The 24,093-nt window shown below is 40.6% G+C and overlaps 1 protein-coding gene across 1 annotated transcript in view; it reads right to left on the reverse strand.

Moving 5' to 3' along the window:
* The window catches only part of gc2 (guanylyl cyclase 2), a gene marked incomplete at its 3' end in the record, with an annotated part of 32,371 nt that overhangs the window by 3,083 nt on the left and 5,195 nt on the right, over positions 1-24,093 (reverse strand). The window contains exons 10-22 of the mRNA XM_079258084.1: positions 23,985-24,081; positions 23,761-23,883; positions 21,951-22,031; positions 21,498-21,674; positions 20,577-20,733; positions 20,311-20,460; positions 17,657-17,805; positions 17,396-17,559; positions 15,855-16,047; positions 15,593-15,767; positions 14,458-14,556; positions 13,841-13,935; positions 13,657-13,742 (exon numbers count right to left, since the gene is read on the reverse strand). Coding sequence (XP_079114210.1) covers positions 13,657-13,742; positions 13,841-13,935; positions 14,458-14,556; positions 15,593-15,767; positions 15,855-16,047; positions 17,396-17,559; positions 17,657-17,805; positions 20,311-20,460; positions 20,577-20,733; positions 21,498-21,674; positions 21,951-22,031; positions 23,761-23,883; positions 23,985-24,081 — 1,746 coding nt within the window. The remainder of the gene's footprint in view (positions 1-13,656; positions 13,743-13,840; positions 13,936-14,457; positions 14,557-15,592; positions 15,768-15,854; positions 16,048-17,395; positions 17,560-17,656; positions 17,806-20,310; positions 20,461-20,576; positions 20,734-21,497; positions 21,675-21,950; positions 22,032-23,760; positions 23,884-23,984; positions 24,082-24,093) is intronic.

The following is a 24,093-nucleotide window of genomic DNA, read 5'->3' on the forward strand; positions in this document are numbered from 1 at the left end:
GTTATACATTTTTTTATAATGCATAACATTACCTCAGTTTTTCTTCTTTGCAAGTTGTTCCTGCTGTTGTTTCTCAGCTTTCCGTTTCTTGTACTGGGCTATCTCGGCCATCTGCAGCCCGTGGGCCATTTGCCTGTTGAGACGAAGTGAACAGCATGATCACAGCACACACACACACACACACTGACTTCCCGTAGTCCTGCACTGGCTTGTTTCTCTCCTTAGAACATACTAGCCGTTAGATTGGTTTATAGGTGTCACCACTGTAGAAGTCCACAGCTTTCCAGAGGAAGTCAAAAGAACTTTAGAGAAGCTGCAAGGTTGCCTGTTTTATGGAAACCTCAGAGTATGATGAGTAATCTGACTGGCCAACATGCACACTGTCTTCCTCATTCCTGGTTGCCAGTTCAATCACCGTTGGATGATTGAACTGGCAACTATGGGCAACTATGAGGTGTGCTCTTTGCAGCTTCTACCTTCCAGAGTCATGACTGTCTGAATGCTTATTTTTTTTCTTAAGAAATACTATTAGCATTCCTGTTTAGCTAGCCCTTTTGGCCCACTGCTGGATGCATATAGATGACTATATGTCAGTGACAAGGACAGAAAGTTTCACAAAGTTGCCAGTTTAATATATTAATTTGAGATCGTTAGCTATTATACATTACATAAGCCATTACAATGTTACCGGATCCATTGGCAATGAGATATTGGTTGTTTGCAAATGTCCCAGTTTTACAGTTAAAATTAATTTCAAACAATTTGATTCAACAACTATTTGACAATTGACCATTTTTATATTGCTTTAGTGTGAAAGATTGAATAAAGGAAGAACATTTAGAGAGAATAAACTGACCTGTCTGTTATCTGGCAATCAAATCAGTCTAAAAGAATTGTTATTTCTAAAAACTTGAAAAGATAACTGATATGAGACTGTGATCTTATTTTAAACTTAGTTCTCAGGTCTGAGGGAAATTGGTTGAAAATTCAATAGCTTGTTAGAAGGCAAAAAGCAAAATTCTCCTACAATGCTCCGCTGGTCAAAATTTTCAAACTTCTTTTCGGATACATGCTCACTAATAGAAAAAACACAATCACATCAACATTTAAGAGACATAGCTGGTTCACACTTTACCAGACAGATATGTCAGCACTTCTGTGTGCAAAACCGACTAAGTTCACCCCTTCTAAATGGCTCAGACAGGAATCTGATCTCACTGACAGACTCCAGAGAACAACAAAGGAGGTTGAGGCGGACTGATGGATGGGTTAGGCCCAGTCTTAATTCTTACCCTTGAATCAGTAAATTAGCCCAACTAATATGTCCTCCCCATCTGTTTTGGACAGTTTAAGACCATCTTTGCTTGTTGAGATCAACAAGAAGCCTAACGACCATTGGAGACCACAACACAACACATTAGGCCACAATGGAAGTGATTTATTTTATTATTATTTTTTTATTTCTCGGGACCACTGCAATGAAATTGACATCATCTGAAGTGAGCAGCGACGTAGCCTACATAACATCACGGGAAATCAGCTGGTTTCAGTCCTGACAGATGATAAGCGGGAGATCGTTTGAAAAAGTCCAAGAAGAAAAGAAAACACTGATGTTAAAAAATTTAAAAAAGAAAAAAAAAAATGGTTAAAATAATGTCAGTATGCATTATAATTATTGTTTCAACTGTGTAAATCAAGAGTTATTGTATGTTCGTGGCATGTGGCTATTTACATTGACCAATCCGACCGTCTTAGCCTGATGCCGTGATAAAGTCCCGGAAATGGAAAACTGGTTGTGAAACAGACGGGGATGCAAAAAAAACAAAGCAAAAAACAAACCTTTGCTGATTTCAGGGTGACCAGAAGTGCTCTTTTACCCGGATATTTATAGCTTAAACATGATTTCAACTGGAATTTACCGGGATTTTGCGCTACGTCATCCGATGCAGAGTAAAATACTGTAAGTGTTGATAACACTGCATACTGAAAATAAATGAGCATCGGTGGTCTAGACGGGTCAAAATAGATCAATAAATTGGAGACAGGAGCTTTAAATGCTGCAGTGAAGACAGCGACAAACTATAGATAGCCTCATTTTTAATAATTGTTTTATTGAATAGCAACACAGAAATAATGTGTATACTTAATGTGTTGTGGCTTAATGTGTTGTGGCTTAATGTGTTGTGTTGTGGCTTAATGTGTTGTGTTGTGACTTAATGTGTTGTGGCTTAATGTGTTGTGTTGTGGTTTAATGTGTTGTGTTGTGGTTTAATGTGTTGTGTTGTGGTTTAATGTGTTGTGTTGTGACTTAATGTGTTGTGGCTTAATGTGTTGTGTTGTGGTTTAATGTGTTGTGTTGTGGTTTAATGTGTTGTGTTGTGGTTTAATGTGTTGTGTTGTGGCTTAATGTGTTGTGGCTTAATGTGTTGTGTTGTGACTTAATGTGTTGTGGCTTAATGTGTTGTGTTGTGGCTTAATGTGTTGTGTTGTGGCTTAATGTGTTGTGGCTTAATGTGTTGTGTTGTGGTTTAATGTGTTGTGTTGTGGTTTAATGTGTTGTGTTGTGGTTTAATGTGTTGTGTTGTGGCTTAATGTGTTGTGTTGTGGCTTAATGTGTTGTGGCTTAATGTGTTGTGTTGTGGCTTAATGTGTTGTGTTGTGGCTTAATGTGTTGTGTTGTGGCTTAATGTGTTGTGTTGTGGCTTAACGTGTTGTGTTGTGGCTTAATGTGTTGTGTTGTGGCTTAATGTGTTGTGTTGTGGCTTAACGTGTTGTGTTGTGACTTAATGTGTTGTGTTGTGGCTTAATGTGTTGTGTTGTGGCTTAATGTGTTGTGTTGTGGCTTAATGTGTTGTGTTGTGGCTTAATGTGTTGTGTTGTGGCTTAATGTGTTGTGTTGTGGCTTAATGTGTTGTGTTGTGGCTTAACGTGTTGTGTTGTGACTTAACGTGTTGTGTTGTGGCTTAACGTGTTGTGTTGTGACTTAATGTGTTGTGTTGTGACTTAATGTGTTGTGACTTAATGTGTTGTGTTGTGGCTTAATGTGTTGTGTTATGGCTTAATGTGTTGTGTTGTGGCTTAATGTGTTGTGTTGTGGCTTAATGTGTTGTGTTGTGGCTTAATGTGTTGTGTTGTGGCTTAACGTGTTGTGTTGTGACTTAACGTGTTGTGTTGTGGCTTAACGTGTTGTGTTGTGACTTAATGTGTTGTGTTGTGACTTAATGTGTTGTGACTTAATGTGTTGTGTTGTGGCTTAATGTGTTGTGTTATGGCTTAACGTGTTGTGTTGTGGCTTAATGTGTTGTGTTGTGGCTTAATGTGTTGTGTTGTGACTTAACGTGTTGTGTTGTGGCTTAATGTGTTGTGTTGTGGCTTAACGTGTTGTGTTGTGACTTAACGTGTTGTGTTGTGGCTTAATGTGTTGTGTTATGGCTTAACGTGTTGTGTTGTGGCTTAATGTGTTGTGTTGTGGCTTAATGTGTTGTGTTGTGGCTTAACGTGTTGTGTTGTGACTTAACGTGTTGTGTTGTGGCTTAACGTGTTGTGTTGTGACTTAACGTGTTGTGTTGTGGCTTAACGTGTTGTGTTGTGACTTAATGTGTTGTGTTGTGACTTAATGTGTTGTGACTTAATGTGTTGTGACTTAATGTGTTGTGTTGTGGCTTAATGTGTTGTGTTATGGCTTAACGTGTTGTGTTGTGGCTTAATGTGTTGTGTTGTGGCTTAACGTGTTGTGTTGTGACTTAACGTGTTGTGTTGTGGCTTAACGTGTTGTGTTGTGACTTAATGTGTTGTGTTGTGACTTAATGTGTTGTGACTTAATGTGTTGTGTTGTGGCTTAATGTGTTGTGTTGTGGCTTAACGTGTTGTGTTGTGACTTAACGTGTTGTGTTGTGGCTTAATGTGTTGTGTTGTGGCTTAACGTGTTGTGTTGTGGCTTAACGTGTTGTGTTGTGGCTTAACGTGTTGTGTTATGGCTTAATGTGTTGTGTTGTGGCTTAACGTGTTGTGTTGTGACTTAATGTGTTGTGTTGTGGCCTAATGTGTTGTGTTGTGACTTAATGTGTTGTGTTGTGGCTTAACGTGTTGTGTTGTGGCTTAATGTGTTGTGTTTTGACTTAACGTGTTGTGTTGTGGCTTAACGTGTTGTGTTATGGCTTAATGTGTTGTGTTGTGGCTTAACGTGTTGTGTTGTGACTTAATGTGTTGTGTTGTGGCCTAATGTGTTGTGTTGTGACTTAATGTGTTGTGTTGTGGCTTAACGTGTTGTGTTGTGGCTTAATGTGTTGTGTTTTGACTTAACGTGTTGTGTTGTGGCTTAACGTGTTGTGTTGTGACTTAATGTGTTGTGTTGTGGCTTAATGTGTTGTGTTGTGGCTTAATGTGTTGTGTTGTGGCTTAATGTGTTGTGTTGTGACTTAATGTGTTGTGTTGTGGCTTAACGTGTTGTGTTGTGACTTAACGTGTTGTGTTGTGACTTAACGTGTTGTGTTGTGGCTTAATGTGTTGTGTTGTGGCTTAATGTGTTGTGTTGTGACTTAACGTGTTGTGTTGTGGCTTAATGTGTTGTGTTGTGGCTTAATGTGTTGTGTTGTGACTTAACGTGTTGTGTTGTGGCTTAATGTGTTGTGTTGTGGCTTAATGTGTTGTGTTGTGGCTTAACGTGTTGTGTTGTGGCTTAACGTGTTGTGTTGTGACTTAATGTGTTGTGTTGTGGCTTAATGTGTTGTGTTGTGACTTAACGTGTTGTGTTGTGACTTAACGTGTTGTGTTGTGGCTTAATGTGTTGTGTTGTGGCTTAATGTGTTGTGTTGTGACTTAACGTGTTGTGTTGTGGCTTAATGTGTTGTGTTGTGGCTTAATGTGTTGTGTTGTGGCTTAACGTGTTGTGTTGTGGCTTAACGTGTTGTGTCGTGACTTAATGTGTTGTGTTGTGGCTTAATGTGTTGTGTTGTGACTTAACGTGTTGTGTTGTGGCTTAACGTGTTGTGTTGTGACTTAATGTGTTGTGTTGTGGCTTAACGTGTTGTGTTGTGGCTTAATGTGTTGTGTTTTGACTTAACGTGTTGTGTTGTGGCTTAACGTGTTGTGTTATGGCTTAATGTGTTGTGTTGTGGCTTAACGTGTTGTGTTGTGACTTAATGTGTTGTGTTGTGGCCTAATGTGTTGTGTTGTGACTTAATGTGTTGTGTTGTGGCTTAACGTGTTGTGTTGTGGCTTAATGTGTTGTGTTTTGACTTAACGTGTTGTGTTGTGGCTTAACGTGTTGTGTTGTGACTTAATGTGTTGTGTTGTGGCTTAATGTGTTGTGTTGTGACTTAATGTGTTGTGTTGTGGCTTAATGTGTTGTGTTGTGGCTTAACGTGTTGTGTTGTGGCTTAATGTGTTGTGTTGTGGCTTAATGTGTTGTGTTGTGGCTTAATGTGTTGTGTTGTGACTTAATGTGTTGTGTTGTGGCTTAACGTGTTGTGTTGTGGCTTAATGTGTTGTGTTGTGGCTTAACGTGTTGTGTTGTGGCTTAATGTGTTGTGACTTAATGTGTTGTGTTGTGGCTTAATGTGTTGTGTTGTGGCTTAATGTGTTGTGTTGTGGCTTAATGTGTTGTGTTGTGGCTTAACGTGTTGTGTTGTGAATTAATGTGTTGTGTTGTGGCTTAATGTGTTGTGTTGTGACTTAATGTGTTGTGTTGTGGCTTAATGTGTTGTGTTGTGTCTTAACGTGTTGTGTTGTGGCTTAATGTGTTGTGTTGTGACTTAATCTGTTGTGTTGTGGCTTAATGTGTTGTGTTATGGCTTAACGTGTTGTGTTGTGACTTAACGTGTTGTGTTGTGGCTTAATGTGTTGTGTTGTGGCTTAACGTGTTGTGTTGTGACTTAATGTGTTGTGTTGTGGCTTAATGTGTTGTGTTGTGACTTAACGTGTTGTGTTGTGGCTTAATGTGTTGTGTTGTGGCTTAACGTGTTGTGTTGTGGCTTAATGTGTTGTGTTGTGACTTAATGTGTTGTGTTGTGGCTTAACGTGTTGTGTTGTGACTTAATGTGTTGTGTTGTGGCTTAATGTGTTGTGTTGTGGCTTAACGTGTTGTGTTGTGGCTTAATGTGTTGTGTTGTGGCTTAACGTGTTGTGTTGTGGCTTAATGTGTTGTGTTGTGGCTTAATGCGTTGTGTTGTGGCTTAACGTGTTGTGTTGTGGCTTAATGTGTTGTGGCTTAACGTGTTGTGTTGTGACTTAATGTGTTGTGTTGTGGCTTAATGTGTTGTGTTGTGGCTTAACGTGTTGTGTTGTGGCTTAACGTGTTGTGTTGTGGCTTAATGTGTTGTGTTGTGGCTTAACGTGTTGTGTTGTGGCTTAACGTGTTGTGTTGTGGCTTAACGTGTTGTGTTGTGACTTAATGTGTTGTGTTGTGGCTTAACGTGTTGTGTTGTGGCTTAATGTGTTGTGTTGTGGCTTAACGTGTTGTGTTGTGGCTTAATGTGTTGTGACTTAATGTGTTGTGTTGTGGCTTAATGTGTTGTGTTGTGGCTTAATGTGTTGTGTTGTGGCTTAATGTGTTGTGTTGTGACTTAATGTGTTGTGTTGTGGCTTAATGTGTTGTGTTGTGGCTTAATGTGTTGTGTTGTGGCTTAACGTGTTGTGTTGTGAATTAATGTGTTGTGTTGTGGCTTAATGTGTTGTGTTGTGACTTAATGTGTTGTGTTGTGGCTTAATGTGTTGTGTTGTGACTTAACGTGTTGTGTTGTGGCTTAATGTGTTGTGTTGTGACTTAATGTGTTGTGTTGTGGCTTAATGTGTTGTGTTATGGCTTAACGTGTTGTGTTGTGACTTAACGTGTTGTGTTGTGGCTTAATGTGTTGTGTTGTGGCTTAATGTGTTGTGTTATGGCTTAACGTGTTGTGTTGTGGCTTAACGTGTTGTGTTGTGGCTTAATGTGTTGTGTTGTGGCTTAACGTGTTGTGTTGTGACTTAATGTGTTGTGTTGTGGCTTAATGTGTTGTGTTGTGACTTAACGTGTTGTGTTGTGGCTTAATGTGTTGTGTTGTGGCTTAACGTGTTGTGTTGTGGCTTAATGTGTTGTGTTGTGACTTAATGTGTTGTGTTGTGGCTTAACGTGTTGTGTTGTGACTTAATGTGTTGTGTTGTGGCTTAATGTGTTGTGTTGTGGCTTAACGTGTTGTGTTGTGGCTTAATGTGTTGTGTTGTGGCTTAACGTGTTGTGTTGTGGCTTAATGTGTTGTGTTGTGGCTTAATGTGTTGTGTTGTGGCTTAACGTGTTGTGTTGTGGCTTAATGTGTTGTGGCTTAACGTGTTGTGTTGTGACTTAATGTGTTGTGTTGTGGCTTAATGTGTTGTGTTGTGGCTTAACGTGTTGTGTTGTGGCTTAACGTGTTGTGTTGTGGCTTAATGTGTTGTGTTGTGGCTTAACGTGTTGTGTTGTGACTTAATGTGTTGTGTTGTGGCTTAACGTGTTGTGTTGTGGCTTAATGTGTTGTGTTGTGGCTTAACGTGTTGTGTTGTGGCTTAATGTGTTGTGACTTAATGTGTTGTGTTGTGGCTTAATGTGTTGTGTTGTGGCTTAATGTGTTGTGTTGTGGCTTAATGTGTTGTGTTGTGACTTAATGTGTTGTGTTGTGGCTTAATGTGTTGTGTTGTGGCTTAACGTGTTGTGTTGTGGCTTAACGTGTTGTGTTGTGGCTTAACGTGTTGTGTTGTGGCTTAACGTGTTGTGTTGTGGCTTAACGTGTTGTGTTGTGACTTAATGTGTTGTGTTGTGGCTTAACGTGTTGTGTTGTGGCTTAACGTGTTGTGTTGTGGCTTAACGTGTTGTGTTGTGGCTTAACGTGTTGTGTTGTGGCTTAACGTGTTGTGTTGTGACTTAATGTGTTGTGTTGTGGCTTAACGTGTTGTGTTGTGGCTTAACGTGTTGTGTTGTGGCTTAACGTGTTGTGTTGTGGCTTAACGTGTTGTGTTGTGGCTTAATGTGTTGTGTTGTGGCTTAACGTGTTGTGTTGTGGCTTAACGTGTTGTGTTGTGACTTAACATGTTGTGTTGTGGCTTAATGTGTTGTGTTGTGGCTTAACGTGTTGTGTTGTGGCTTAACGTGTTGTGTTGTGGCTTAACGTGTTGTGTTGTGGCTTAACGTGTTGTGTTGTGACTTAATGTGTTGTGTTGTGGCTTAATGTGTTGTGTTATGGCTTAACGTGTTGTGTTGTGGCTTAATGTGTTGTGTTGTGGCTTAATGTGTTGTGTTGTGGCTTAATGTGTTGTGTTGTGGCTTAATGTGTTGTGTTGTGACTTAATGTGTTGTGTTGTGGCTTAACGTGTTGTGTTGTGACTTAACGTGTTGTGTTGTGACTTAACGTGTTGTGTTGTGGCTTAATGTGTTGTGTTGTGGCTTAATGTGTTGTGTTGTGACTTAACGTGTTGTGTTGTGGCTTAATGTGTTGTGTTGTGGCTTAATGTGTTGTGTTGTGACTTAACGTGTTGTGTTGTGGCTTAATGTGTTGTGTTGTGGCTTAATGTGTTGTGTTGTGGCTTAACGTGTTGTGTTGTGGCTTAACGTGTTGTGTTGTGACTTAATGTGTTGTGTTGTGGCTTAATGTGTTGTGTTGTGACTTAACGTGTTGTGTTGTGACTTAACGTGTTGTGTTGTGGCTTAATGTGTTGTGTTGTGGCTTAATGTGTTGTGTTGTGACTTAACGTGTTGTGTTGTGGCTTAATGTGTTGTGTTGTGGCTTAATGTGTTGTGTTGTGGCTTAACGTGTTGTGTTGTGGCTTAACGTGTTGTGTTGTGACTTAATGTGTTGTGTTGTGGCTTAATGTGTTGTGTTGTGACTTAACGTGTTGTGTTGTGGCTTAACGTGTTGTGTTGTGACTTAATGTGTTGTGTTGTGGCTTAACGTGTTGTGTTGTGGCTTAATGTGTTGTGTTTTGACTTAACGTGTTGTGTTGTGGCTTAACGTGTTGTGTTATGGCTTAATGTGTTGTGTTGTGGCTTAACGTGTTGTGTTGTGACTTAATGTGTTGTGTTGTGGCCTAATGTGTTGTGTTGTGACTTAATGTGTTGTGTTGTGGCTTAACGTGTTGTGTTGTGGCTTAATGTGTTGTGTTTTGACTTAACGTGTTGTGTTGTGGCTTAACGTGTTGTGTTGTGACTTAATGTGTTGTGTTGTGGCTTAATGTGTTGTGTTGTGACTTAATGTGTTGTGTTGTGGCTTAATGTGTTGTGTTGTGGCTTAACGTGTTGTGTTGTGGCTTAATGTGTTGTGTTGTGGCTTAATGTGTTGTGTTGTGGCTTAATGTGTTGTGTTGTGACTTAATGTGTTGTGTTGTGGCTTAACGTGTTGTGTTGTGGCTTAATGTGTTGTGTTGTGGCTTAACGTGTTGTGTTGTGGCTTAATGTGTTGTGACTTAATGTGTTGTGTTGTGGCTTAATGTGTTGTGTTGTGGCTTAATGTGTTGTGTTGTGGCTTAATGTGTTGTGTTGTGGCTTAACGTGTTGTGTTGTGAATTAATGTGTTGTGTTGTGGCTTAATGTGTTGTGTTGTGACTTAATGTGTTGTGTTGTGGCTTAATGTGTTGTGTTGTGTCTTAACGTGTTGTGTTGTGGCTTAATGTGTTGTGTTGTGACTTAATCTGTTGTGTTGTGGCTTAATGTGTTGTGTTATGGCTTAACGTGTTGTGTTGTGACTTAACGTGTTGTGTTGTGGCTTAATGTGTTGTGTTGTGGCTTAACGTGTTGTGTTGTGACTTAATGTGTTGTGTTGTGGCTTAATGTGTTGTGTTGTGACTTAACGTGTTGTGTTGTGGCTTAATGTGTTGTGTTGTGGCTTAACGTGTTGTGTTGTGGCTTAATGTGTTGTGTTGTGACTTAATGTGTTGTGTTGTGGCTTAACGTGTTGTGTTGTGACTTAATGTGTTGTGTTGTGGCTTAATGTGTTGTGTTGTGGCTTAACGTGTTGTGTTGTGGCTTAATGTGTTGTGTTGTGGCTTAACGTGTTGTGTTGTGGCTTAATGTGTTGTGTTGTGGCTTAATGTGTTGTGTTGTGGCTTAACGTGTTGTGTTGTGGCTTAATGTGTTGTGGCTTAACGTGTTGTGTTGTGACTTAATGTGTTGTGTTGTGGCTTAATGTGTTGTGTTGTGGCTTAACGTGTTGTGTTGTGGCTTAACGTGTTGTGTTGTGGCTTAATGTGTTGTGTTGTGGCTTAACGTGTTGTGTTGTGGCTTAACGTGTTGTGTTGTGGCTTAACGTGTTGTGTTGTGACTTAATGTGTTGTGTTGTGGCTTAACGTGTTGTGTTGTGGCTTAATGTGTTGTGTTGTGGCTTAACGTGTTGTGTTGTGGCTTAATGTGTTGTGACTTAATGTGTTGTGTTGTGGCTTAATGTGTTGTGTTGTGGCTTAATGTGTTGTGTTGTGGCTTAATGTGTTGTGTTGTGACTTAATGTGTTGTGTTGTGGCTTAATGTGTTGTGTTGTGGCTTAATGTGTTGTGTTGTGGCTTAACGTGTTGTGTTGTGAATTAATGTGTTGTGTTGTGGCTTAATGTGTTGTGTTGTGACTTAATGTGTTGTGTTGTGGCTTAATGTGTTGTGTTGTGACTTAACGTGTTGTGTTGTGGCTTAATGTGTTGTGTTGTGACTTAATGTGTTGTGTTGTGGCTTAATGTGTTGTGTTATGGCTTAACGTGTTGTGTTGTGACTTAACGTGTTGTGTTGTGGCTTAATGTGTTGTGTTGTGGCTTAACGTGTTGTGTTGTGACTTAATGTGTTGTGTTGTGGCTTAATGTGTTGTGTTGTGACTTAATGTGTTGTGTTGTGGCTTAACGTGTTGTGTTGTGGCTTAATGTGTTGTGTTGTGGCTTAACGTGTTGTGTTGTGGCTTAATGTGTTGTGACTTAATGTGTTGTGTTGTGGCTTAATGTGTTGTGTTGTGGCTTAATGTGTTGTGACTTAATGTGTTGTGTTGTGGCTTAATGTGTTGTGTTGTGACTTAATGTGTTGTGTTGTGGCTTAATGTGTTGTGTTGTGACTTAATGTGTTGTGTTGTGGCTTAACGTGTTGTGTTGTGGCTTAATGTGTTGTGTTGTGGCTTAACGTGTTGTGTTGTGGCTTAATGTGTTGTGACTTAATGTGTTGTGTTGTGGCTTAATGTGTTGTGTTGTGGCTTAATGTGTTGTGTTGTGGCTTAATGTGTTGTGTTGTGGCTTAACGTGTTGTGTTGTGAATTAATGTGTTGTGTTGTGGCTTAATGTTTTGTGTTGTGACTTAATGTGTTGTGTTGTGGCTTAATGTGTTGTGTTGTGTCTTAACGTGTTGTGTTGTGGCTTAATGTGTTGTGTTGTGACTTAATCTGTTGTGTTGTGGCTTAATGTGTTGTGTTATGGCTTAACGTGTTGTGTTGTGACTTAACGTGTTGTGTTGTGGCTTAATGTGTTGTGTTGTGGCTTAACGTGTTGTGTTGTGACTTAATGTGTTGTGTTGTGGCTTAATGTGTTGTGTTGTGACTTAACGTGTTGTGTTGTGGCTTAATGTGTTGTGTTGTGGCTTAACGTGTTGTGTTGTGGCTTAATGTGTTGTGTTGTGACTTAATGTGTTGTGTTGTGGCTTAACGTGTTGTGTTGTGACTTAATGTGTTGTGTTGTGGCTTAATGTGTTGTGTTGTGGCTTAACGTGTTGTGTTGTGGCTTAATGTGTTGTGTTGTGGCTTAACGTGTTGTGTTGTGGCTTAATGTGTTGTGTTGTGGCTTAATGTGTTGTGTTGTGGCTTAACGTGTTGTGTTGTGGCTTAATGTGTTGTGGCTTAACGTGTTGTGTTGTGACTTAATGTGTTGTGTTGTGGCTTAATGTGTTGTGTTGTGGCTTAACGTGTTGTGTTGTGGCTTAACGTGTTGTGTTGTGGCTTAATGTGTTGTGTTGTGGCTTAACGTGTTGTGTTGTGACTTAATGTGTTGTGTTGTGGCTTAACGTGTTGTGTTGTGGCTTAATGTGTTGTGTTGTGGCTTAACGTGTTGTGTTGTGGCTTAATGTGTTGTGACTTAATGTGTTGTGTTGTGGCTTAATGTGTTGTGTTGTGGCTTAATGTGTTGTGTTGTGACTTAATGTGTTGTGTTGTGGCTTAATGTGTTGTGTTGTGGCTTAATGTGTTGTGTTGTGGCTTAACGTGTTGTGTTGTGAATTAATGTGTTGTGTTGTGGCTTAATGTGTTGTGTTGTGACTTAATGTGTTGTGTTGTGGCTTAATGTGTTGTGTTGTGACTTAACGTGTTGTGTTGTGGCTTAATGTGTTGTGTTGTGACTTAATGTGTTGTGTTGTGGCTTAATGTGTTGTGTTATGGCTTAACGTGTTGTGTTGTGACTTAACGTGTTGTGTTGTGGCTTAATGTGTTGTGTTGTGGCTTAACGTGTTGTGTTGTGACTTAATGTGTTGTGTTGTGGCTTAATGTGTTGTGTTGTGACTTAACGTGTTGTGTTGTGGCTTAATGTGTTGTGTTGTGGCTTAACGTGTTGTGTTGTGGCTTAATGTGTTGTGTTGTGACTTAATGTGTTGTGTTGTGGCTTAACGTGTTGTGTTGTGACTTAATGTGTTGTGTTGTGGCTTAATGTGTTGTGTTGTGGCTTAACGTGTTGTGTTGTGGCTTAATGTGTTGTGTTGTGGCTTAACGTGTTGTGTTGTGGCTTAATGTGTTGTGTTGTGGCTTAATGTGTTGTGTTGTGGCTTAACGTGTTGTGTTGTGGCTTAATGTGTTGTGGCTTAACGTGTTGTGTTGTGACTTAATGTGTTGTGTTGTGGCTTAATGTGTTGTGTTGTGGCTTAACGTGTTGTGTTGTGGCTTAACGTGTTGTGTTGTGGCTTAATGTGTTGTGTTGTGGCTTAACGTGTTGTGTTGTGACTTAATGTGTTGTGTTGTGGCTTAACGTGTTGTGTTGTGGCTTAATGTGTTGTGTTGTTGCTTAATGTGTTGTGTTGTGGCTTAATGTGTTGTGTTGTGGCTTAATGTGTTGTGGCTTTTGTTTTGCTATGACACTTCAGGGCCACTGTAAAAATACCCTGTTGGAGCATCCTCACGGAGTTTTGGCAAAGTTGCCACATTTACAGAAGACATTGATATTTCAACATGTAAATGATGTATTGAAAAACTTTAATATTTCAATGTTTAGAAACTGTTTGCACTATTCAAGTAAAACCTGTGACTTTAAAGGTAAGTCGCCTAATCCTCTGTTCAAATGAAGTGGTTCTTTGGACATGATTGGTCATGGCACCCAAGGCTCAATGAATTCTTCCAGATATCAGTTATTTTACTTTAGTATCCAATTTGTATTACACACCATCACGATAATTCACCATTTCCAAGGATACAGAGTTTGATTTAGTAAAACATGCAGTATGGTTAAACAAGGAGTGTAGTTTCTTATGAATTGACGGTTATCTTATGGCCTAGAGGTGTTAAAAGTAGTAAGAGGCAACTTAGAGATTTCTGATTGAAGTCCGTATTGGACTATCTACAGTGGCAGTCTTTGAGAATCAGTAACTATTTCAAACCAGTGCAGGACTCAGAACTTTTAGTGAACTTAGACACTGGGTGGGAAAAGATGAAGAGGAGGGATTAAGACCAGGAGAAAGACAAACACAGGAGAAGGATGAAGGGCATATAATCCTACCCAGACTTGAGCTCTGGAGGAACAGGCAGAGGTTTGGTAAACCCATCTCTCCCTACGAGCCAGTAAGTCTCCTCTTTTCCTTTTCCCTGAGGGAGGGATAGAGAGACAATCACAAACTGTATTTCTTCTAAATCTGATCATGTTGGTGAATTATCAGTTGTTGTTGTTCTATGAAGCAAGGTACCTTGACTTCTTTTGTGCCTCGCAACTCCAGCTTGTAGCCAGAATTGAGTTCACGAAGGATTTTCACCGTGCTTTCATGGACGTGGATCCTGTAGGCTTTAGCCCAAAAAAGGTAGAAACTTTATAAATACATACATACATACATATATATATATATATATATATATGTATATATATATATATATATATATATATATATATATATATATATATATATATATATATATATATATATATATATATAGCTGTCAATTGATTCCACAGAGGAAACAATGTTAAAAAACTTACAAGCCTGTTACAGTTGCATAAATTCTGCCTTTTTGCTTTATATGTTGTATTTTTATTTATGTTTGCACCGATCTCAGATTTTGATTTGCTGCATCTATTTCTTGCTTTTCTGGCAATCTGTGACAAATAATACTTTTCAGAAGAAGCATGTGAAAACTGCTAAATGTCTTCATTCATATGCCTAAAAGAGCAAAGCTATAAAACTTTCAGTTTACCACCTTATATGAAGACTGAATTCATGTTAGAACAAGTAGTTGTTTGGGGTTTGTCATGTCATGGAGCATGCCTCTTTGTCTGGTGTGAAGAGTTGTGCTGATTCTCATAACTTACGCATCCCACTGGATTCCATACGAGAGGCAGTGGTCACTGTGTCTCCAAACAAGCAGTAGCGGGGCATTGTTAGACCCACCACACCGGTTACACATGGACCTGAAGTATAATGCACACATAAAAACACGTTTCAGCCACTTCTGAGGACAATCTATCAACTTTTTTGTACCAGGCTGTAAACATGTTTATTTCTGCTGTTAAGTTGGTCTTTTTAACATGGAACTATTTGGGACTTGACTCCCATTTGGAGCCTCTAGTGGATGAGCGGGGAACTGCATTTTTAGGCACTTCCGTACTCGCTTCATTTTTAACTGCTGGAAGTTGCCGCTTGGATACGACTAAAAGGTTCTGGAAATGATACTGGCGGCACAGTTTTGAACCAGTTGCCATTTATGGAGGAGTTTGTCCTGTGTACCAAACACGAGAGTTGCAGTATTAGGATGAGATATAACCAGGATTTCTTGCAACTCTTCCAACAATTTCTGAATTTTGCAAAAAGCACACTAACCATGGCTACTGAAAAGCGATTGACAGGTCTCTTTTTCTGAAATTATTTTTGTCTGACCATTATACAGTTTTATCCATCCATCCATTGTCTACCGGCGGTTGGGTCGCGGGGGCAGCAGCCTAAGCAGGGAAGCCCAAACTTTCCTCTCGTCAGCCACATTTCCCAACTCTGCGGGGGGGGGGGATCCCGAGGTGTTCCCAGGCCAGCCGAGAGATATAATCCCTCCAGCATGTCCTGGGTCTTCCCCGGGGTCTCCTCCCAGAGGGACGTGCCTGGAACACCTCACCAGGGAGGTCCAGGAGGCATCCTGACCAGATGCCCGAGCCACCTCAACTGGTTCCTCTCCATGTGGAGGAGCAGCGGCTCTACTCTGTTCTCCTCCCAGAGGACTGATGTCCTCACCCTCCGGAGGAAGCTCATTTCAGCCACCTGTTTGTGCGATCTTGTTCTTTCGGTCATGACCCACAGCTCATGACCACTGGTGGGGGTAGGAACATAGATCGACTGGTAAATTGAGAGCTTTGCCTTCTGGCTCAGCTAGACTGATGTAACATAACTATGTAACTCCTGGGCATCACCTTCACTGTACAGTTTCTTTATAAGGTAGTAAAACTTATTTCCCCTCACCAGTGTGCAGTCCTATACGTATCCTGACAGGAACGTCAGGCATGTGTCTCATTTTAAATGTTCCCACAGCGCTGAGGATGTCGAGAGACATGTTTGCTATTTCTGCAGCGTGGCGGTTCCCATTAGGGACAGGAACACCTGAAGCCACCATGTAGGCATCACCAATCGTCTCCACCTAAAGGATGACACATAATAATAAGCAACACTGCTGTACTCTGAAAAGTAGAGCCATGTCAGGTTTAAATAAAAACTAAAGTATCACCTTGTAGACATCATGGTTTCCTATGATGGCATCAAAGAGTGTGTAGAGGTCATTGAGGAGGTCAACCACCTCAATGGGTTCACTGTTGGCTGAGATGGTGGTGAAGCCGACAATGTCACTGAAATAAAGTGACACGTTGTCAAAATATTCTGGTTCCACTGTTCCGCCGTCCATCAAGGCCTCGGCAACCGAACTGGGAAAAGAGGAATGTTGTGTTAAAAATCTGACAGCTCCAGGTTGTCCATGACTCTTCTCCCTGCATTCAAAGAAGTGTTTAACTTTACTGGCTGAGCAGCCACCTCACATTGAAAAGCACAGCTGCACAAAGCAGAAGGCCCAGGTCAAACCCAAGCCCAAGGTATGTTGCTTCATGTCACTCCCTTCCTTTCTCCTAACTACTTTCCTATCACATCTCTGGCTATAAAGACCCTAAGGGACTTTTCCATTGTTAACCATGAAAGTATGTTATATTGCAACATTGTGGTGGAGGACAACGCCACCAGACATGTGACATGTGCGAACAGATGGGGAAAATCACCGGGATGAGTCTACAACAAGGCCATTCAACTCAGTCGCAACCATGCAGGTTTTCAAAAAAAATGCCTGCAACAACACACCTGACTCAAATTAAAGAGTTGCTGTGCACAGCTTCATTGTCTCTTAGATCCATTTAATTTGGGTCCGTGTGTTGAAGCAGAGATACACTGAAAACCTATAGGTTCTCGTTGAACTTGAATAGTTCTGGTGGATCTGCATCTGCTGCCAATGTCCAAAGAGCCTTTATTAGAATAGGCTTTATATTTATAAGGCTTTTGGACTTACTTTTTATTTATATTTATGCTGCTTAAACTCTAAGTTGCTGAATGGTGAAATAATCACCCAGCATGCTTGTCTAAAAAAATTGGAATAATAAATAATTAATTGGCAAAGTGATAAATACATTTCACTGCAACATTTTTTGCAACTTTTAATAAAAGTTATTGCAAAATCAAGCCTTTTTTGCAGATATCTGCAACAACGGAGATGTCTGCAAGTTTTGGAGTCGGGAAGGGGAATATTTCTGAGATCTTTAAAGACACTGCGTAAAACGGAAAAGGTCCGTACAGGTGTTTCTGATGAAGGATAAATGAAGATGCCACATGGCAACAATAAAAAAGTTCAAGGCTTGACTTGGAAAACTCCATCAAATCAATATTGGAACATATTTTCTGCAAAGCCAACTCTTATAAATAGAAAAAGTTAAGAAAAAAAAAGGTTTGAGTTCAGACCATTCAGACAAAGTCTCCACAATTACCAGTTTGCCACTATTGGCTCACAAAGTCCTTAAGTGGGGGGATTATCTGTACATACAGAATGATTAAAACCCTAATGTAGAAAAAAAATCAGATTTTTATCACTGCACAGGTGCATTAACAAGAATACATGCTGTGATCTAATTTTTAACAATATACTGAGAGAAAATGACATTAGTTTGTATTTTCGGTATTCCACGTGTTTTCACGTTTACATGTTCTCGTATAAGTGCATCTGCGTAAACTTACGGAGGCAGCATCTGTGTTAACAGTTTCTCTGTCTTCTGTTTCTCGATCTCCAGCTCTTCTGTTCGCTCTCTGATCAGTTCCTCCAGGTTGGACGAGTACTGCTCCAGCATCCGAAGCATGGAGTCAATAATGTTGGTTTTTTTACCCTTGTTGATGTTTTTAAACTTAAAAAAGAGTGGGAAAGCCATTAAGGACCGCCTGGAACAAGTTAATAAAAATGGTTGATGTCATTTTGCCGAAATGAGAACAAGAACAACAGACCTGATCAAAGATCTCATCAAAAGTCGGCCTCTTGTCTGGCTGCTCATTCCAGCACTGTTTCATTAGCTGAATGCACTCCATCGGAGCGTAGTCTGGACTCACCACCGGACGACACAGAGGAGGAGGCTTACGTACCTTTTCAATTATTTCTGAAGTATAAAATAAAATCAAGTTTTATATTCAAGTCAATCTATTGTGAGCAACAAAAACATCTTAAAAGCGAGACACAGGGCTTTTTTTTTTTTTACAGTCTCCAGGAAGGTCAAAATTATCTTGTTCAAACTGTAAAATAATCCAAATGTAGTTTAGAATCTGGATACAGTTGCTTCATTAAGAAACATTGTTATTAATCTGTGTATTTATATACTGAAATAGACTGGTGACCTGTCCAGGGTGTACCTTGCCTCTTGCCCCATGATTGCTGGAATAAGCCCCAGCTTCCCGCAACCCTTAATTGGAAAAAGCTGTTCAGGAAATGACTGTGTATTTATATATTAAAAATAAAGCTAAAATAATAAAACAAAGAATCTGTGGTCAAACTCACAGAGAAGCTAACATTCTGTATGCTATATGCTAATGGGCTACATTAGGATTTACGGGATAGAACTAGGGACCCGGTTCGATTGGGCAGGGCTTTCTAAAAAATTTCGCACTTCCTTTTGAAACTGCTCTTAACTTGAGTTGACCAAACCAGCTGGACAACGTCACATAATAAAAACAACTGCTCACAACAGCGCGATGTGCCTGCAAAATCGCAGTTTTGCAGGGAAAACTATATATATGTCACAGGTGTGGATATGGATGGATATTCACTGTATTTAGTATGGGCAGTGTCGTGATGTGACGTTTCGTGTTGTCTGTTAAGTCCCCGGTTCCCTGTTTTAATTTGAAGATGTTTTTTTTTCTGTCTATCGTTGTTTCCCATTTTATTAAGTTCACCTGGACTCAGTCAGCCTATTCACTAGACCTGTGTCTTGTTCTGTGTCTGTCTGCATTTATAGCCCTTGGTTTCAGTTCTGTTTGCTAGTTCATCGTGTTTGCTTATCTGTAGTTGCCTGTTTTGTCTCTGTTCTGTTTTATGATAAGTTCAGTTCAATTTAAGGATTAAAAGCCTGTTCCCACAACTCGTCTCCCTCCTGCCATTGTGTCCTGCATTTGGGTCCAGACCTACCACTCCATGACAGGCAGATTGTGGGATTTTTTTCTTTTTAAAAGAAAGAGTATTTCCAAACTTTGCCTTATTGAGCAAAAAGTTTTCACCATCCTGATGTCCAGCGATTTTTCCTGCTGATGGCTATGTGATTCAGAAATGGAGAACACAGCTGAAGCCAGAAACAATGGGTGACATCTGGTTTATGGAGCAATTTCCCAATCAAGTGTACAAATCCCCCAGGTGGCAAAATAACAGGCTACTGGGAAGGAGTTTACTGGTTTAGTGCGTTATTATGCAAGTCACAGTTATTTGCAATTACCTAATGTGTTAAAGACGCATCACGTAACCTTCTGACCTTAAAACTCTGCGTCCTAGACTTGTTCAATGACATCATGTGAATTTCTACAGCTGCTGCCCAGCAGCATCCCAAGGCTGAAAAATTGCACTTAACTTTTATATCCGGGACACAACATGACGTTTTGCTTCGCGGTTTGTTGTTTTGAACACGCAATGCCGCTGATTCAGCAAAGAAACGCAAGAAAATTAAAAGAGAAAAAAAGACAAAACAAGAGTCATGGTCAGATCGTCTTCTGCTGGCTTCGAGAGCTAACAGGTCAGGTACGATGCAAGATGGATGCCAAATTAGCTGTGGATAGGGGGCACCTGACGGGAAAAATGGCAAAAGTTCTGTAGTGTGTTTTTAACATGTGGGTCTGGTTGGGGGTTATAAGCTACATCAATGGGTCGGATTGGGTCCAGATAGGAGGGTTGCGATTGGTGGTTTTGATGGGTGTAAAATTGGACCCATGCAGCACTTTGGTCTTGAGATTCCTAATTTTATCTTGTTGTGCAGAACATTCATATGCGGTTGGTTTTGTTTTGTAACTAGCAAAAACCAATATTACCAGTTACATCCCATTAAGCTGGATGGCAACATGGGTATGTAGAAGTTACTGTGGTTTTGTGTTTAGGAATAAAATCCAGTGTTTCCTCTGCCATAACAGCATGTCATTTCTCCCCTGCTATCTCTCTGGAGTTCTGTTTATAGACAGAAATGACACCTCAGCAATGCCAGAAGGTCAGCTTCTGGTGTTTGCCCACATTACTCTATTAAACAGGGAGAAAACATAACCAATCTCGACTGCAACTTTTCCCATGATGACCATAAAAAAATGGTGCTAAATTGCTACTAAAACTCCTAATATAAACTAATAGAGACTTTAGTGTGTTATGACTTTGGTATCTCCCTTTGCTCTCAATTATAATAAAGAAAATTGAAAAAATGATTAAATATGGCTTCCTCACTTTACATAAAAATGCCACCCGAACTTTGGTTTAGCTGTCAGGTTGGATTTATGAGATCTTCCAGTGAAATACCCATCTGATAAAACACCCTCTAACAGCTTGAAATGTGTTAACATAGTGCTTAAAAAGTCTTATTATTGTCACAACTGTTATGGTTTATTAGAATTTGTCTGGTATTATGTTGCCATTGCCTTACCTGTATCTGAGAGGTCCAACATACAGAACGGAGGCCCTCTGATCACAACCTCCTGCATGATGATGGCAAAGCTATAAACATCGCCAGGTAAACTCCCGTGAAGCCTTGGATGCCCATTGCGCAGAATCTCTGGGGCTGTCCACAGCAGCTCTGGAAAAAATGAGTATTTAGTTTTCTGTTGTTAAGAAAATTTTGACAAAGGTTCTGCCACAATGTTCAAGGCACCACTGTCAACCCTGCTAGAACATGACTTTAGTAAGGCTCACCATCTGGGCGCGGTTCAATGTGAGGGAACCTCTGAGATTCGAGGACCTCGTTGTAGCCATAGTCTGTTACTTTGAGTACAAAACGTCCGTCCACTACACAGTTGCGAGATTTCAGGCGGGTATGGGACACTCCGCGGTGATGGAGGTACTTCATGCCCTTGTAGGGAAGACATCAGAAAGTGTTTAGAGTTCATCCATCCATCTTTTACCTCTTATACGGGGCGGGTCGCGGGGGCAGCAGCCTAAGCAGGGAAGCCCAGATTTCCCTCTCTCCAGCCACATTTGCCAACTCTGCGGGGGTATCCCAAGGTGTTCCCAGGCCAGCTGAGAGATATAATCCTTCAAGTTTGTCCTGGGTCTTCCCCAGGGTCTCCTCCCAGAGGGATGTGCCCAGAACACCTCACCAGGGAGGCGTCCAGGAAGCATCCTGACCAGATGCCCGAGCCACCTCAACTGGCCCCTCTCGATGCGGAGGAGCAGCGGCTCTACTCTGATCCCCTCCCGGATGGCCGAGCTCCTCCCCCTATCTCTAAGGGAGACCCGGCCACCCTCCGGAAGGAAACTCATTTCAGCCGCCTGTATACAAGATCTCGTTCTTTCGGTCACGACCCACAGCTCATGACCATAGGTGAGGGAACATAGATCAACTGGTAAATTGAGAGCTTCGCCTTCTGGCTCAGCTCCTTCTTCACCACGACTGCATTACTGCAGACGCCACACCGATCTGTCTTTCAATCTCACGCTCCATCCTTCCCTCACTCGTGAACAAGACCCCGAGATGTTTAAACTCCTCCGCTTGAGGCAGGACATTGTTTAGAGTTATGCTGACAAATCTTAAGGGGCAGTAACAGAACACAGGAAACCTACATTTCATTTCAAGTTTTTATATTTTATTTGTGTTCATTTTGGGGTTTAATTCACCTTAATTAGATCCAGTAACAGAGATGATTTAAACATCCAGTCAAGTTTGACATCTTCATTGAGAAGCAGGTCCTCCAAGCTGCCTCTGGAGCAAAACTCTGTCACAATGGCGAACACGCCACAGTCATGAAAGAAGCCGAGGAAAGGATTGACATTCTCATGACGCATGTCTTTCATCTTTAGTTAGAGAAACACAAGATCAAGGAAACAGAATCAGTTTTAATATTCATTCCCATAAAGCATTGCACGTCCAGCACCTAGATGAAGATTGTGTCACATCATCTATGATTATTTAAATTTAGGCTTAATACATACATATTCTTTCTTTAATTTTAATTTAATTTTGAAGTTGACATATGGTAATCACTGGGACTTACTTCTTGAGTTATTGTAGGTTTTTATTATTATTATTATTATTATTAGCAAGCTCTCAACAACACCAGTTCAACTTACCAGTTCAAACACATCACTGGTTTTGGGGTTGATCCTGCCAAACTCTCCATTGGGAAGTCTTTTAAGCCATGCCCAGTCCCCCTGGTAGAGAACAACATCACAACAATTAACATTAGAATTAAGCTTTATTGAAGCTACATACAATAGGTGTACCAGTAGAATAACTGCTTTCCAAACAAACATGTCTTCATGTTTTAGACATTATAACAACTTGGAAGTGTTCTTAGTAAGATTTAGAATCACAGACTGCATTTATTAAAGGTCTGGGGAGGTGGGTCCTCAAGTACTAGATATTTATTCATATATAAGTTGCTTTAGATAAAAGCGTCTGCGTCTCCATCCATCCATCCATATTCTTCTACTTGTCAATAAGCAAAGACCCAATCTAAGGTCACCAAACTGGATCCCCTCAAAACCTCAGCTGTACCTAGAAATTCTTTCCACAAGAGTTATGAACAGAATCAGCGATGAAGGGCAGCCTTGGTGGAGTCACTGAAAATTAATCCACCTTATTGCCAATAATGCGGACCAAACTTTAACTGGACATACAGGGACCAGACAGGCCATACTAGAGGGTCCGGTACCCTTACTGTACATAGTGTTGAAGCACTGCTTCCGCCACCTAAACCACCAGATGGTGGACCAGAACCTCCTTGAAGCGGTCACTCTCCATGGCCTTGTCGAACTCCTCCTATGCCATGTCTGAGGCTTTGCCTCAGTGAGCACTAGCCTTAGCCTGCCGATCCAGAGTCTCTAGAGCACCACAGACCAAAAAGGCCCAATAGGACTCCTTCAGCCTGATGGCATCCCTCACTGCTGGTGTCCCTCAACGAGATTTGGGAATATTGACTACGACCTTACAGCCACAACTGTGGCTGGCCGCCTCAATAATGGAAGACAGCCTAGTTGGACCCAAGATCCACCGCCTCACTTGGGAGATGGTTGAAACTCTGTGGGAGAGTTAAGGATTGCTTTGACAGAGGACTCCACCAGATCTTCCCAGCAAACGATCAGAACATGTTTGAGCCTTGATATTTCCAAGTTTTCTTTTATTTTCTCTTTTAATTGTTCGCAGTAACACAAAAACTGAAAACATATAATAGTTTAGTTTCTGCTGGTCTACAACATATTTTCACATATAGGTACAACAAAGCCCATTTCTCACCTCCACTTTGACCTTTACAATTTGTCCTTTTACCGTTCTTATAACCAGTCTTGTTCTTTACTGCGTTCCATCGCCATATTTCTTTTCTCTTTCCACGCACCATTTGCTTTGTTTAAAATTCACTTCTCACTCAGCTGCATTTTTTTCAGTGAATTTATAGGATATGAAGTAGTGTTTATAGGAAATGTAGAAATAGCACTGCCAGAATATGAATACTCATAATGACACATTCACCAAACTAACAGGTAGATTCGACAAAGCCATGGAAAATAAATAAATGTTTGAAATGTTTCACTCTATGTGTAATGAATCTATATGGGTTTCACATTCTAAAATGAGTGACGACAAATATTACTTATAATAATAATAATACTTTTTCATAATATTCTAATTTTCTGAGATGTACCTGTAGGATCTCATGGTGTGTTTAACTGAAATGTCATCATCAGGATGTGGAAGTTTGTTGGAAACAATATGCTCCTGGACAGTTGCGATGATCGTGCAGACAGAACTGTTTATTTGATTCAGCATGTGCATACGAGAAATCCATCCAGACCTTCAGAGTACAACATAAAGGTCCATGTGCTTCTGCACTTGTCAGCATGTTGTTTTTATCGTTGCACAATAATTCAGAAACCGCCTCACCTCAAAAATGACAACATTGGAGTTTTCATAAGTGGCTGGGGATTGGATGGATACTGGTGTGTTGACGCTCTGTTCAGACGCAGTCCTCGCACCGCTGGTCCTGCCGTCATCCAGACTCAGTTTCTGATGAGGGAAAAGTTTTTTTCTAGTTTAAACTAGTTTTAAACTTATCAGCTCCAAAAATCTTCATAGCTCAGTGAAAGCAGGACTCTACAAAGGCTAACCTTGTTGCTGAGTGACGGGTTAATGAAAGTGACGTCTGCGAGAGTCAGCAAGATCTTATTGGGACCTCTGACCAGACGAATCTGATTGATTCGTCGCCTTGAAAACAGA

This window comes from Telmatherina bonti, assembly GCF_933228915.1.
Source record: "Telmatherina bonti genome assembly, chromosome: 18".
Classification (NCBI taxonomy): domain Eukaryota; kingdom Metazoa; phylum Chordata; class Actinopteri; order Atheriniformes; family Telmatherinidae; genus Telmatherina; species Telmatherina bonti.